The sequence below is a fragment of the Cardiocondyla obscurior genome, linkage group LG13 (genome assembly GCF_019399895.1).
Source record: "Cardiocondyla obscurior isolate alpha-2009 linkage group LG13, Cobs3.1, whole genome shotgun sequence".
In the NCBI taxonomy this organism is placed as follows: domain Eukaryota; kingdom Metazoa; phylum Arthropoda; class Insecta; order Hymenoptera; family Formicidae; genus Cardiocondyla; species Cardiocondyla obscurior.
Window position 1 is genome coordinate 3,303,402 of NC_091876.1, and position 14,852 is coordinate 3,318,253.

Genomic DNA, 14,852 nt, shown 5'->3' on the forward strand with positions numbered 1-14,852 from the left:
AGGGATATTACACGCGCATTTGCACAATTAAGAATTTATCATCCCGATGGAATACGCGAGGCCGCGCGCCTCTCGACGGCCCTCCCCCCGGAAGCTCTGCGGTTACTACGCCGCGGAGAAGTTTTTCCGCGGCGGGATCGATAAAATCTTTGGAAAATTTCAAAGGGAAATTTTGACGTCACGTTCGCGACGAGATCCACGCCGGACATCTGCGGAATCTCCGCTTCCGCGACCGCAGCGGGAGAATCCACGATGCGCGCTTCAAACGTGAAGCTCGCGGGGGAACCGCCGGGCACCGCGAAATTCCGAAAGATTTCGCGAGACAGCTTTAATACGCGCGGTAGATTTTGGGATCAGCGTCCATTTTTTAAATCTGGCTCTCGGACCGTCGTTAAATATCAGAGACGTAATCTAGATTGTGCTCCCACGGGAGCCGATTTCCGCTACCGGGTTCGTTGTCCCGCGGGACTTTTTTGCGCGCTATTTCACGAAACCACTCGACCGTACGAAAACGCAACATCGGCGGCGGGCCACGGGGACGTTGCGATGGGGGAGAAGCTTTAATTGAGCGATTCGACCGCGTAATTTAGAGATTAAAAACATTGGCGCGTGCGCCGGGAGGAGGATATGTTGCACGCGAGCGAGCGAGCGAGCGCCACCCGCATGCTCGCGTGCATTAAAATCCCGGCGCTGTAATTCTTCAACGTCGAAATGAACCTCGGCGAATTAAACTGACGTAAATCGGCGCAACACGCTTCGAAGAGTGAGAGACCCCGGGGGATGGAGAAGGGGTCGCGGGGAGGTTGTATAATACGTCGGCACGATCCAACAAGCTGCGTCTACGCCTCGCGTTTACTCGGCTATCCTGTTTTACACGCCGGCGTTACATGCAATGCACGGACCACCTTGTATTCATATTTTCCGACATTATTCGGTATTCCGTGGAAGTATTAATCCCGGATACGTTTACACGATATCGCGTCTTGTAACCCGTAAAATGCACGCGAAGGTGGGAGAAGGGGAGGGAAATGATGTGCGAAATAATGCAAGTACTTTGTTCTGACAATTTCGAAATTCTAATGGATCGATAATTACATGTATACGCGCACCCGTGCAATAACGGTGACGTTATTTCGATAATACATATCACAATGTTATTTGCCGAGCAACACGCGCGTGCAACGCGCGATAAAACCGTGTCGAGCATTAAAAAAAAAAAAAAAAGTGTCACGACAGTTAATACCGGTTGAAATATTTAGTCAGTTTAGAAAAGCGAACGGAAGTGCTCTTTTATATTCGTTTTATCACTTTGGCAGCTTCTTTATTCATATGACACGCGTCTCGCCTCAACACTTTCAGAAACGACATAAATTAACGAACGAGCACACGGCTCGAATATAATGAATACGTCTCGTTTGGTGCAGTATCGTTTTTTTTTTTTTTTTTCTAATTTTATTTTTATTTATTTATCTTTTTCTTCGCCACATACGCAGGCGATCCCCATCCCTGAACGACAAATTTACGAGTGCCTTTTCAAAGTTAATTGATAGAAAGCCTTTCCTCTTGCTCGTTAAATAGAACTGACGGGGAGAACACTTTATCTCTTTCATCGTGTCTATCATAATATCTGACGTGTGAAATACCGTACGCAGACCGATGTTAACAAGCATTGTGTTTCTAAAAGGTATACGCGGCGTTTGTACCTTTGTACTTGCCGCTGTACATTGCGGATATCGGGTTTACGGTAATGAGGTATCGAATAATATCGGCGGCGAGTACAGATCGGTCAAGTTTTAATGGCCAAAGCGTGCCCTTATACGCAAGCAACTTGCAGTAGCAACTATTATCGCCGTCCGGCGAAACCCGCGAGATTACCGCGGAAGATATAGCGAGAGATAAATTTTGTCGAGGGTAACGGCGCCGCTGTTCCACCGCGATTGCCCGGCGGGCACCGCGATTCGCGCTATTAAGGGGAGGGATCGTCGTTTTATCAGATATCGATCGGCCGGCCGCGGTCGATTCACTGTAAGAATCTCGCTCGATGGCGCAATCCCCCGCGGGCCGCAATAACGCTCGCGGCGCATACGCAATCGCATACGGAAATCAAGATTGCGAGGGCACGTGTGCACGGTGTGTGCACGGTGCGCAGATCAAAGCCTTCAATTGGACGCCGCTTCTCAGGGACTAGGGTAAATGCGAAACGCGATTCAAAGGCCCGCCCAGTGAGCTTTTATTACTTCTGTCGATCGAACTTCGAAACGACGCGCGCGGCACTCATCACCGTTGAGATTACACACGGAATGTCTCATAGAAGCCCTAGCCATCCTTCGATCTGGGCGTCGTGACGTAAACAGTTTACGAGTCCCCGGACGATTGAAACGAAACTGAGATTTCGAGCGCAAGTGCGCGCGGCGGGATGCCCTGTTATTCGGTGGACTCTAATTAAACGAAATCTTACCTCCGGATGCATAGTTAACAAGATATTTAATATTATAACTCGAAGAATTCGGAAGAAATGCAGCGTTCAATTAAGTTGCCGGAAAGTTGGCTCGCCCACCCAACCTTTCCCACCCTTTAGAAATCTCCTGCTTCTTTTAAAATATCGGTGCCTCGATATTTTCGCCGTGGAAAAGTCGGCTCTAAATTAACCAAAGAATTTGCCATTACGCGCTGACGCGATAGCAACCCTGGCGCAGTTTTTGCCCTCTAGATTATTTTAATGAAAAACTTTTTTTTTTTTTTTTTTGTCGAGTCTCGTCAAATTTTGAACCTTTATACTCTCAAGCGCCTTTTCACGTTGCCGAGTTAAAAGCTATCAATTTTGTATGTATATCTATATCGTTCATATCTCACTGTTGCGAAAAACGGTGCCCAATTTGTATTACCTTTGAAGCAGAAACTACATCCGGTTTACAAAGAGAAAAAAAAAAAAATATATCAAACGTTATTGTCGATCTCGCCGTTGGATTAGCGACGAGGATATTTTCAGCGCGCATTGATTCCCGCTTGCTTTTTACAATACAATTTCCCGTGCGTCAATCAACGTATTTAACTACGAATGCGTCGACAAAAATCCCGTCCAGTTAGGATCATCGACGGTGATATCTAATTGCCCTTTTAATCTGTTTTACTTTTATTTTATTTTATATTTTTTTAATAAATGAGGGAGTGTCTCGCTCGCGTAAATGAAAGCTTTATAAACTGAAAGAGACTACGATCGCGCAAAAGGTACGACTCGCATTTGGCGATCTCCCTATTGAAATCTACGACGGCGAGCATAATGAGATGAGTCGCGAGAGCGGGTTCTTTTGAAGAGTAAAGGGGGTGATATTACATCGCCTCGGTCGGTTCTAATCCCGTAATTAATTACATTTTCGCTCGTTGACCCCGTTAGCCGTTCATTGATCCGACGTCGATAGGTTTCATATACATCTATTTTTCTTTTTTTTTTTTTAGTTTGATTTTTTTCTTTGATGTAAAGGACGAACAGTGCGCACGTACGAACGGTGAAGCCTTTATATTGATTTAACAGAGTGTACACGGTAGCGGTCGAGGCGATACGATGGAAATTGCAGTAGGACGCTTCTCGCTGTTTGCAAATTGCATCTGACGTTTGCCATAAACTAGTAGTAAAAATACACGCGCGGAGCACGCGTGGGCTTAATAAAGCGGCGATTGACGGTAAATATTGATTCCGGATATGAATTGGGGGTGGATTTTTTTCTCGGGTTTTTCGTTATTTGAACGGCGCAGTTTTAGGTAAAAAAAAAAAAGTCGAGAGCTAATCGTCAACTGTGTTACGCTAGATTTGTGTACTTTCAATTATGATGGGTCATCATTTAAATGTACAAGTGTCTATAGATTGACACGTCGAGAAAAATATGCGTGCTATGTGGGTACTTGAAAAGAGGAATAAATATTGTGTGTGACAAATATCGGCAAATATATTCGCGCGCGCACAGATGCAGCGGCTGCAAAGCGGACGGGAATATATTCGAATTGTGAAATTGCTGCGAGAGAATTATTATCCTGTTTCCAAAACAAAATCATATTGAATTGAATCGAATTTATTAAACAAAATTCCAGATTTACGCGAATCTTTTTTTTAAGTACCAGAAAAAATATTTTAAAAATATATAAAAACTATGCACGCGTTACGCTGTTTTTCAAGAGACCCAAATAACAAACTGTGAAGAAAAAAGTCGTGCGACTTACCAGTCTGCATGAGCGTCAGCGGAGTTGTGGATTTCTGCCGGTGACTGTAACATAAAAAAGAAAAGATTAATATATACATATCAGTGAATTAATTCGATTAATAAAAAAAAAGATTTTTTTTTTAATTTATACTTACTTAAAAGTTGCTCCGCCGATGCAGGATGCCCCCCGGGCCTGCTCCTCCTCTCAGATGGGACGTGTCGAGTCATCCTTCCGCGCACAAGTAACTCGCGAACACCCCGACCGTGATTTTACTGTCGCGAAATTTACTAAACTCGAGAACACACTCCGGTTAAAAATTATCGTCAAAAAAACGCCCGGTAACTAAGCGGTATTCGCGAAACGACCGACGAACCGCCGGCGGTTCGTTTAATAATTAATGTCGGCGATAACGGCATCTGTAACAGAAAAAAGATACAATAGAAATTAGTGACATGCTATAAATCAAGTTAGTTTTAAGAAAAAAAATTCTTTTATTAATTTTATGTAAAGCCGAAGTGTGATCTTTACCTTCGAGTTGCTGCGTCGATGCCCGATGCCTTTCCTCCTCCTCCTCCTCCTCTCAGAATGTTCCGAATGTCCAGGTTGTCCTCCGGTGTAGTCCTCCGACGACTGCTTTCACCCTCTTCTGGATCCTCCATCTGAAACAAAAAAAGAAATCTAGGGTTAGCATTTTCAGAATCACAAGTCCCAAGGACATGCCTGCTTTGCGTAAAGTATTTGCTCACCGGATAGTCTACGCGTAAAGATTATCGATCACGAAGGTTAAATCACCTCACGTAATGTTCTTATTCTATTGCAGTATTCGGCGCGTATTATTTACAGTTGACTAAGCACACGGCGCGTGACCGTTCGCCCGGCCGATCAACACATTCCAGCGCGCTATCCAGCGATCACCGCGTGATCCACCTGCCCGCCTGCCCGCCAGCTTAACCCTCTGCTCTCGTTCCGAACACAGCAATTAATATTGTTTTACGAACGCGTCGCGGCTTTCGTCAATCACAGCTCGCTTCCCTCGACTTCCGATTAACTAATCAACGTGTACAACTTTCGGACCGGAGCAGCGAATTCGCAGCACGGATAAATGAGGTTATTACTTACTTCACACGGCTAATTTGGCGTCACCGGTGTTCTCCGCGTATGAGGAATTAATTGGGGAAGGTGAATCGCTCCAGATTATGCGCCTTGACCCGCGGAATGCGCGTAGTTCTTGCGATACGTACGGAGCACGTGCTGCGTACGTACGTTCCGTTCGACCGTTCGAGAAGGACAGAGCGATGGTGGGGGTAGTGGGAGAACGTAGCTCGCACGCGGCACGTACGCCAGCGCTTGCCCCCCCACTTCTTCCCCCCTCGGCTACCTTTTTCTCTCTCTCTCTCTTACCTCTACACGATTCACCGCGTTATAAAAAAAAATTATATGCTGAATATTAAATATAAAATTATCCTTATCTTGTGATTGCTCTGCCGAGGCAGGATCCAAGATCTCCTTTTTCTTTCAGGTTCTCCGGGATGTCCGCGAAAATTGCGAATAAAATAAGCTACAATCCCGCGTGGATTAATTTATTTATTAAAAGTTGCAAATTAAATCAGACCTCGAATCTCCGATTTGACAGAGGACTTTGACTCTCGCTCGGCGTGAAGCAAACCAAGCGAGAGAGAACCGATCAGCGTCGGGTTTTAAACGGGAATAATATAAGAGGCGATAGTATTTTCGGTTTTAATTGTTAACAATAATTTTTTTTTGTTAGATAGGATTTTTCCGCGTGAAATATATATCTCCCATTCAAAGTTCTTATATTAGAAAAAATAAAAACCATGCGACTTACTGGGCGATGTGCTCTGCAGCGGAGTTGAAGACACAGCTACGGTAATCTGTAACAAATAGAGATAACATTTTAATGTAGAGACGCAAGAAATATATTTTGCCGGTTAAAAAAAAAGAATTTATACGCGTCTTTAAATAATTAATTAATTAAATATTTAAAAGTATCAAGTTGTTTGCTGAAAAGACGCGCGCGCGAATCGCCGATTGTCGTTAAAATTAATTAAGCTCAGTTATGGAAGGAAACATACGCATCGATTAAATGGCTTTGCTCATAGATACCAGGATACAATACGGCCGTTTGTTTTGCTCGGCAGAATATAGTGCTATACAATAACCTATTCGCCACATGTGGCGAATGGCGAACGATATTGGACGCTGATAGTAATAAAGAGTTACCTTTCGATACCTTTATTTATTAAAGGAAAAATCTGAATTTTTCATAGTCGGCTTGTAATCGTGTCCCGACGCGTTTTGAATTCTTTGTGAAATTCCGTTTGAATTTCAGTTAAAATGTGCAATCGCCAGGCGAGTTCGCTAATCAACCAAATGGCCCACGCAAAAATCGTTCGCGCGCCAGTATCACTACTTACTGAATTGCGTTAATTATTCATTACAAGTTACATTTACAACTTTTTACATCAATTATATTTGTACCTCAAAGCGTAGTGTGTGTACGTTACAGTTTTCGAAAAAATGTATTTGTCATCGAAGATTTATTATGCAATGCAAATTGAAAAAAAAAATAATAATAATAAAGAAATAAAAAGATTATAATAAAACTTTTCCGTTTGACAAAGGTGGCATTAAATGGCTCGTAATTATAATTTAGAACGCGATTAATAATTTTGCGACTGATACCTCAATGCGCGCAGGCTTTATCATTGTACGAGCTTGCATGAATTATATATTTGTACACCGCGCACGTTAAGCTGTAACGTATAGGACAACGAATGTGCATACATTAAATTTCCATTTTGTGGCACGTGCTCGACGTCGTTTATCGGCGTCTGTCAGTCGTGTGAGAGCGGCACTTGTCCCCGCGGAGGAGGTGACGTTATTCTTCTCGGCTCGTGGATACGCCGACGCTCGATTCAATTGAGATCGCGAGTGGGCATTTGCTCGGACGGGCGAGTAAATTAATTAGCTCCGGGCGTAACGGCGACTCCGCCAATCGAAGGACCCGGCGTCGTGAATAAACATGCTTGACATCCCTCTCGCCGCTCGCTTCCCGGACCGGCAACGTCGAACCCACTTTCCGTAACATTACGCAGACCTGTTGCTGTATATCGCGTAATGTCGTGCCGCATGCACCGGCGCCGATAACACGGTCTATTTTGGTGTGCGTCTTGAGCCACGCCAAAGTCTTGTAAAACGACGGCGACGACGACGAGCCCGCGCTGCTCCGGCGTCGCACCGCGCCGCGGGAATCGCTTTTAGAAATCGTTTTCGAAGACAAAAATCGTCCGAGTCTCTTCCGAAGACTTGGTGTAAGGAGGCAATAATTGGATCCCATTAAGATGTAAATGAAATTTTCATTTCTCCCCGTCGCGTATCTCGCGAAAATCGCCCCGGCGCCGGCGCTCCCTTTTTTTTTCCTTCCCGTTCTCTCTCCTAGGTAAAACATTTACTTTTCGTAACGTGTGTCTCCGTCGGTCTTCCTTTCGACTTTCAGTCCTCCCGTCCTGAAGAGAATTCTCCCCGCTGACGAGAAAATTTAGCAGATTTCAACGTGGAACGTAATTACTTATGCAGCGAAGCTTGATATATGTATGTTCGCTGCCGTAAGTCGCGTACGCTGGCTCGACGGTTTTTCTCGCGGGGCACTTCTATTCGTCTCTTTGTTATAGCGAATCTCTGACGTGACTAAAAATTGTCAAGAGTGCACGACATCCTTTCCAACCGGTAAAAATAATTAAAATAAAAATTCCCCCGCGGAGCATTTCGCTTACGTTGAAATTTTAATGAAAGGCTCTTTCAGTGAAATGATACCAATATTTTCCTAACAAAGATATCCGGTAACTATTAGACTCTAATAACGGATTTATATATCGGAAGAATTCAAATCTTGCAAAAGAAAAGGGCTTTTAACAGGTGCTTTGTATACCTACATTATTAATTAAAAAAAGAAAAAAAAAACAATTCTGACAATTGATAATAATTTCCATTATGTTGAACAGCAAATTATATAAAAAAATATCTCTATTATCGAATCCTTTTTTCATTCAATAAAATATTATTTTTTTTTATAACATAGAAACGCATCGACGAAAGCTCTTTTCACCCATGTGACTTTCTTTTCAAAGTGGGCTGTGTATTCGACACATGTACATTTTACAAACGTCCGAAATTCGACACGTGTTATGGACACCGTGATATGTACACCTGACCTCTCATGCGAATATTAACAGCGACGTATGGTCAATATTCGTATACGATAAGCTCTGGCAGTTTGGCTGCAACTCACGCTCTACCGCCTCTGCAGTTCATCAGATCTTGGCACAATAAACACCGCGTCGTCTTCTTTCAAAACTTGCAAACCTGCACGGGCCATGAATCACCGACGTCTTATAAACTGATCTGCCGCCCCTCGCCCCCCGGCGGTTTCCGTACGCACCGGAAATAAGCTGCCCGGCGCAAGCGTCGGTGAACAAGCACACTGTTTCATTGCCGATATCGCCGAATCTCGTGGCGTCGGCAAAAGCCGCCGCGAGTTTCGCGGAAAATTTATCCGATTATTCGTCTCGCGCACGAATAGCTCACTTCCTCTGAAAGTTGAAATAAAAATTTTCGCTCGAAGGAACTTGTTCCGGAGAGCGCGATAAATGGGATGACAAATGGATAAAATAGCTGAGGACGATAATAAGTGAATAATTAAAAACATCCGAGAGAAATTTATGAGACGGTATTAAACGAGGTTCATTGGCGACCTACGAATTTTTAATAAAATTTTGGACAGGTGGAAATTTCACGGTAATTAATTAATGCCATTACGATCGTTAGTTCTCTCTCTTAAGACAGCAATCAATAACTAAAGATTAGACGAGAACTGCGTGTTTAAAAAAAGATAAGGGACTTTTGATCGTCCGACATTGATATCGCGCTGTACTTTTAGTTTTAAATTTTATAATAATTATAAAAAATTATTTTTACGTTTGTGTGCCATTTTGTACTTTTATTTTAATTGTACGTTGTCGTAATATATTAACCTTTTTTGCAGTAAATTTAAATCTGTGTAACCTTTCAATAATAAATCATTTGAAAATAAAAGGTTTTAAAAACCGTGGAAAATCATTATTAGTCAATTTTTGTGTAACGATATATTCCTAATATTTTCACGATATTGCGCTTTCGAATCATTCATTTGATCTCTTGTTCGTGTTTTAACGAACTATATTTCTATTGCGAAATATGCTTTTAAATTGTATTTGCTCTCGCTGCTGATTGAAACGAAAGCGCTCGGATCGTCACTCTCCAGCGTGAAACATATTACCATTATGAATACATTATTCACGTATCATCAAAAGTGGATGGAAAATAATAAATTAATACCGAGTCGTATTTAGTCATTAGTAAATAACAGCTTTATAACAAGCCGTAAACGAGACGCATACGTACTCTCAATTCCCGAAGGTATAAAAGATATTACCAAATGATCAGGGAGAAAGCTTTCAAATGCTTTCAAGCGTTTTCTCGTGTTATTACATCAATATTTTTATCAAGGTCCTTCCAGAGAAAAAGATATCCGCAAACAGGAATATTCGATATAGGAAAAGGAGCACCTTCGAGCTGTTTCTTTGCCTATCTCGATAAAAAAAAAAAAAAAAAAACCTAGTGTGCAAAGATGATTTAAGTTTCAGAAAAAGACACTTGAAATATATTTGAAACAATTATTTTTCGCGAAATACGAACGGATAGGAAAGTGTTTCGCGAATTTATCGAATTTATTTCGAAACTAATTGACACGCAAAATCCCTTTGCCTTCGTAGAACGAGGAAAAAGGGATGGAAGAGAGAGAAAGAGAGTGATGTCGCAGAATACTCAAAGGAGTAAGTTTGATTATTAAGATGTTATATTGGGAGACAGATTCATGGAAGTTTCGCCGAGAAAGAGAGAAAAGGGGAGAGGAGACCGTCGTTCCAATTTGTATTAATAACGTTTTCAAATGCGAGCAAATGAGCGTGAGATGTACGGAAGTCGGCGAAGCCCGCTCGTCATCGTCGTTCTTTACACAAACGGTGAACAGCAACGTGCAGGCGCATCATCTTCCTTTCTCCAGTTCCGCCGCGCATCCTACGCAACGCTATTAAGCTTTCAGGTTCGGCGAAGAGAGCACTTTCGTCTTAGCTAACTGCAATTTAATTTTAATTATGGTCCAGAGGAGCCAGGTTTTCCGCTATAATATCCGGCCCCTCGGGGGGCTAGCGGGCGGAGCGCCATGAAATTTTTATCTCATCGAAATGCGCAATAAATCCCGCGATAAAAATCCGCAACGGTGGGACCGCGCCGTCGCGAAACGAGGCGCTTTACCGGCGGAGAGAAATATTCTCAACGTATATACGAAGTGTCGCGCGGTATAAAAGAAAAGAAAAGCTCCCAGTACGTTGTAGATTAAAGTCTTGAGATATTTCAAAGGATAGCGATAACGCGCGCGAATAATGAAACGAAATGGACAATTCCGCACGCGTCTTTCACGATTCGACGCACGTTTGGTTTCTGGGAGTTTCTATAAGTTTCAAAATACAGGATTTGCATCCCGCCGCTTGCGCTGTAGTGGACGGCAATTAATTGCAAGCCCGCGATGTTCCTTAAGTTTCTGAATCGGCGGCTTTTCGGGTGTATTGTACTGACGCTCGCTGTAAGAGAGATTCGATCGAGGGACAATGAGGCGATCAATCCCGACAACGAAAAGGACATTTCCGGCAGCCGTTCCTCCTCGCACTATTTTCAGGTTTATGTCTTTGCATCAATGTGCAGAGAACAGAGGGAGAGGGAACCTCGTTAACTCTCCACCTAGCCCTTCTCGTCTCTTCTCGTAATTTCACTTCGCCCTACCGTCAAAGTCCGAAAATTTACGTGGTCAAAATTTGCTCTCTCTCTCTCTCTTCCTCTCTTTCTCTATCGCGCGCGAAGTGGAAGTCACCACCTGGAAATTACTTCGCCAATGGTAAGCGGACCGGATGGTCGACCGGCTATTTCGACTGACAACTTAACTAGCTGTAGGTCAGCAAGTGCATCTCGCCAACGAAGCCAAGTGACGCAGGCATGTGTAATAGGTGTATAATAGGTGTGTAATAGGTGCGCCAAAAATGTTCGTTTACATTTGTCGGATGGATTACGATCGAAAACGATATTAGCGGAATTATGATTCCGCTTTCCGGACACGCAAACCACCCCGTGGGCGAGCTCAAATAGACGCCGATAGCGCTTTGGTAGCTTGGAGCTATTACGATTTCAAAGTGATACCTCTTTTTCTTTCTCTCTCTCTCTCTTTTTTTTTTTCATCTTCAGGGGTGCTTAATTAAGCTAGGGAAATACGGTAGTTGCGAGCGAACGGACGTTACAGGAAGATAGGTACGGGCGATTGGAAAAGTTTCCACGATTTTTTTCAAAGCTATCTCGCGGGGTTGCTTATCAACTTCTTTTAACTGTTTTAAGCCGGCCGTCGCGTCGGCTTGTAAAAAAAAAAATCATAATAATCTTTTGAATTAAGACCGAGGGAAACGACGTATTGATTAAATGAGTCGTGGGTGGCGGGAGGGAAGCTCTGAATATCGATAAGATCGGCGCGATTAATATTTACTGCCTTGTAGGTATACATACCGTTACGTTGCAACGCAATGAATGTCGCCCAGCCGCCGAAGTATTTCGCACAGCCCCGTGCACTCGCAAAGCGATTACTCCGATCGTGGATTCGATTTCGGGCAAAGTTCAAGCGTACGCTTCCACCGGATCTGTTGCAGACATGAGCATCCTTCTCTTTAATGGCTTTCTGCTACTGGGCTTTGTCGTGGCGACGGTGCCGGATGGTTTGGTGGTGGGCTCGCCAGGACCCACGCAAGTCGTCGACCGGAATCCGTCGGTGAAGAAATGCCGCTACAACCGGGACTACTCGATGCTGGAGGCGTCCTGCTCGAATCTGGAGTTACACGACATTCCGACGAATCTGAAGGCAGACATAGAGGTAAGATTTACAACGAGCACCGCAAGTGCAATTTCGTGTTAACCCTTTTATGAAATGCAGGACACGCACTCTTATCTAGATTTCGTTAGGAGGAACTCGACGTCGCGTTACGCACGCATATGTAGAAAACGGTAAAAAACGAAAGCCATTCGGTCGCGAAAGAATCGAATTGATATTACGGATATATATGGTTACTTCGCTTTGTAATTCGAATCTTCGAAGGGTGTAACATATTTTACACGTTGCTTTATCCCCCGAACATCCATCTTTTTATTACCTACAACAATCCGTATAAAACAGAAGCTAATAAAAGAGTTTACGATAAACTTCTTTAAGAATTATGGCAATAAAGTCGTTTTATGTTCGTTCTCTTCCCTTTCTCTGTATTTAGAGTTTCGCTATGCAAAAGAAGCGAAAGGCTTAATATTATTTAAAGTTATGTATGTTTCCAAGTTTGTTTGTTTGTCTCTTATTTTTTTTTTTTTTTTTTTTTTAAATATAATACATCTTTATTATCTTAATTTCTTTCGCGAGAACTTCGTCACGCGTAGAGAATAGATGAGAGATCTATAAACGAAAGATTTTCGGATACTTTATATGCAAACCCTGCTTCGCTGCCTTTGCTTATGCCACGTTATTTCCGTCAAAGGGGGTAAATCTGGCAGCCTTAGTTACAAAGGATGCACAGGGCTGACTTGCGAGACGGATTGATGTCCCAGCGGGTTAACGCGCGGCGCTGTCTTGTATCGCGCACTTCATAATAGCATTACAGGAGTTTCGCTTTATCAACGTCGACGATAAAATGTATATACTTGTTGATACCTTCTCGGACGCCATTGTTGATCACTGTTTCACTTTTTAACGATACTTCCTTCTGCGGTAATAGATCGCAACGCTTTATGACCTCATGTAATATTAAAGCGACGATGAATCTATCTTCGTGCCTCGCGCCTTCGATCCCGTACGTCGCCACCGGCATTATGCAAAAATAAATTAATCACTTTCACGCCAGATACTTCTGCGATATCGGTCTTCTGCGTTTCTTCCTCCCCCACGTGATAAAATCCACCGGGATATTTCCGGCCGCGTCTTCCTCGAGCTTTAAATCTCTCCACCGGTTTCGCGAAACGTTCCTGTCTTTCATGCCTTGTCCGCTATTTCTCCCCTTTTCCTTTCTTCAACCGCCCGGTCTGATACGACCGCATCCTGCAAATCCCCGTACGTCTGCAACTACACTTTCGTACTTTAGTAAACTTGCCGCCCGATGAATCCCAGGCAAAACTCCAGACATGCTAAATCCGGAGATTGGGTTGTCCAGGGTCACGAGGATGGATGCGTTCCGCAATACACTTGAGAAATTTTAGTCGCGCAGAGATATTACCGATGCCCTGGCATTTGATCTCGCGCATCGGATGCACCAATGGGGAATACGAGACCGAGCGGGATTTTATTGCATATTTTCTTTGAATGTAATTGAGTTCCCTTCAAGGGACCTTTTACCCCGATAAATAGTTTTTTGTAAATAGAAATTTGAGTTATTTATTTTATCCGCACCGAAGAGGGACAAGATCTCGGTTCTATTTCATTTCGAAGGAAATCTCGAGGGAATATTTTCCCCTCCCCTCCAACCCCTCTGTACGCCAGATTTTTCATTAAGGAAGCAAGTTGATTTAATATTGAAAAATTCACCGATAAATTTGAATGTATTATGCAAATCGCGTAGTTCTTTCTTCAGTCATGGATATGTATAAACGCATTTCGCGTCGAGACTTATGTGTGAATCTGAACAGCCGAATTAACGCGCATAAAGAGCTGTTTATACATTCAATCGACAAAGCTGGCTCGTACGCAGAGTTTAACGAATGCCTTCGCGGAAATATCGGAGATACTAATTTCGGAGTTGGATCCGCGTGATGCAAATCAACGTGAATAGAACATGATATGCCTTCAAAGCTTTGGAATATTTTTTTTTTTTCGCTTCAAGCGCAATAAAGGGGAAATTTTTTGTCTTGGTAGAATTTATTTGACATAAGTTGAACTTAAAATATCTAATATTCGTAATTCTAAAAAAAAATTTCGGTTAATTTGCTCGTATAATTAATAGTTGAACTTTGGAAATCAATTTGGTTAATTAATTATCGATTCGTGCCAAGAAACTGCAACGAGAGCTACCTGTTGTGAGATTTATTGAATTAATATAAATAATAAAGTCACGTATATGTACATACATATATGCATGAATATTTCTTCCCTGCATTTGCATATCGATAGCCGCGTCAAAGAAACTATTGTCCGTTGTCCTAATACCGCGTCCTTGCATTATTAAGTTTGCTACGGCATTAATTCTTCTCGCACATCAGCTAATCTGACAAACGCATCTTTACGGAAACAAAGATCTTATTGATAAATCCCGACCTCTTTCTGTTTAATGGAATTACCATTTTTCATTCCCGATATGTTTTTACTAAGAGAAATCTGATAAGCAACGTGAATGGTGTGTTAATCCCGATCTGAACGACACGTTGCATCTTTTCAGAAATGAAATACTTTTGTTTATTAATTCTACAGTGCACTCGCACACGCGCGCATTCATATTTATAATTTGTGCGCTACACTATAAATATGATTT

At 42.7% G+C, this 14,852-nt stretch overlaps 1 protein-coding gene across 5 annotated transcripts in view; it reads left to right on the forward strand.

The window, feature by feature from the left end:
* Lapsyn (Leucine-rich repeat activity-regulated protein at synapses) overlaps positions 1-14,852 on the forward strand; it is a 78,480-nt gene that overhangs the window by 60,967 nt on the left and 2,661 nt on the right. For all 5 annotated transcript variants that reach the window (XM_070665426.1, XM_070665427.1, XM_070665428.1 and 2 more), the window contains one exon: positions 12,003-12,223. In XM_070665426.1, the coding sequence (XP_070521527.1) occupies positions 12,003-12,223 (221 nt within the window). The remainder of the gene's footprint in view (positions 1-12,002; positions 12,224-14,852) is intronic.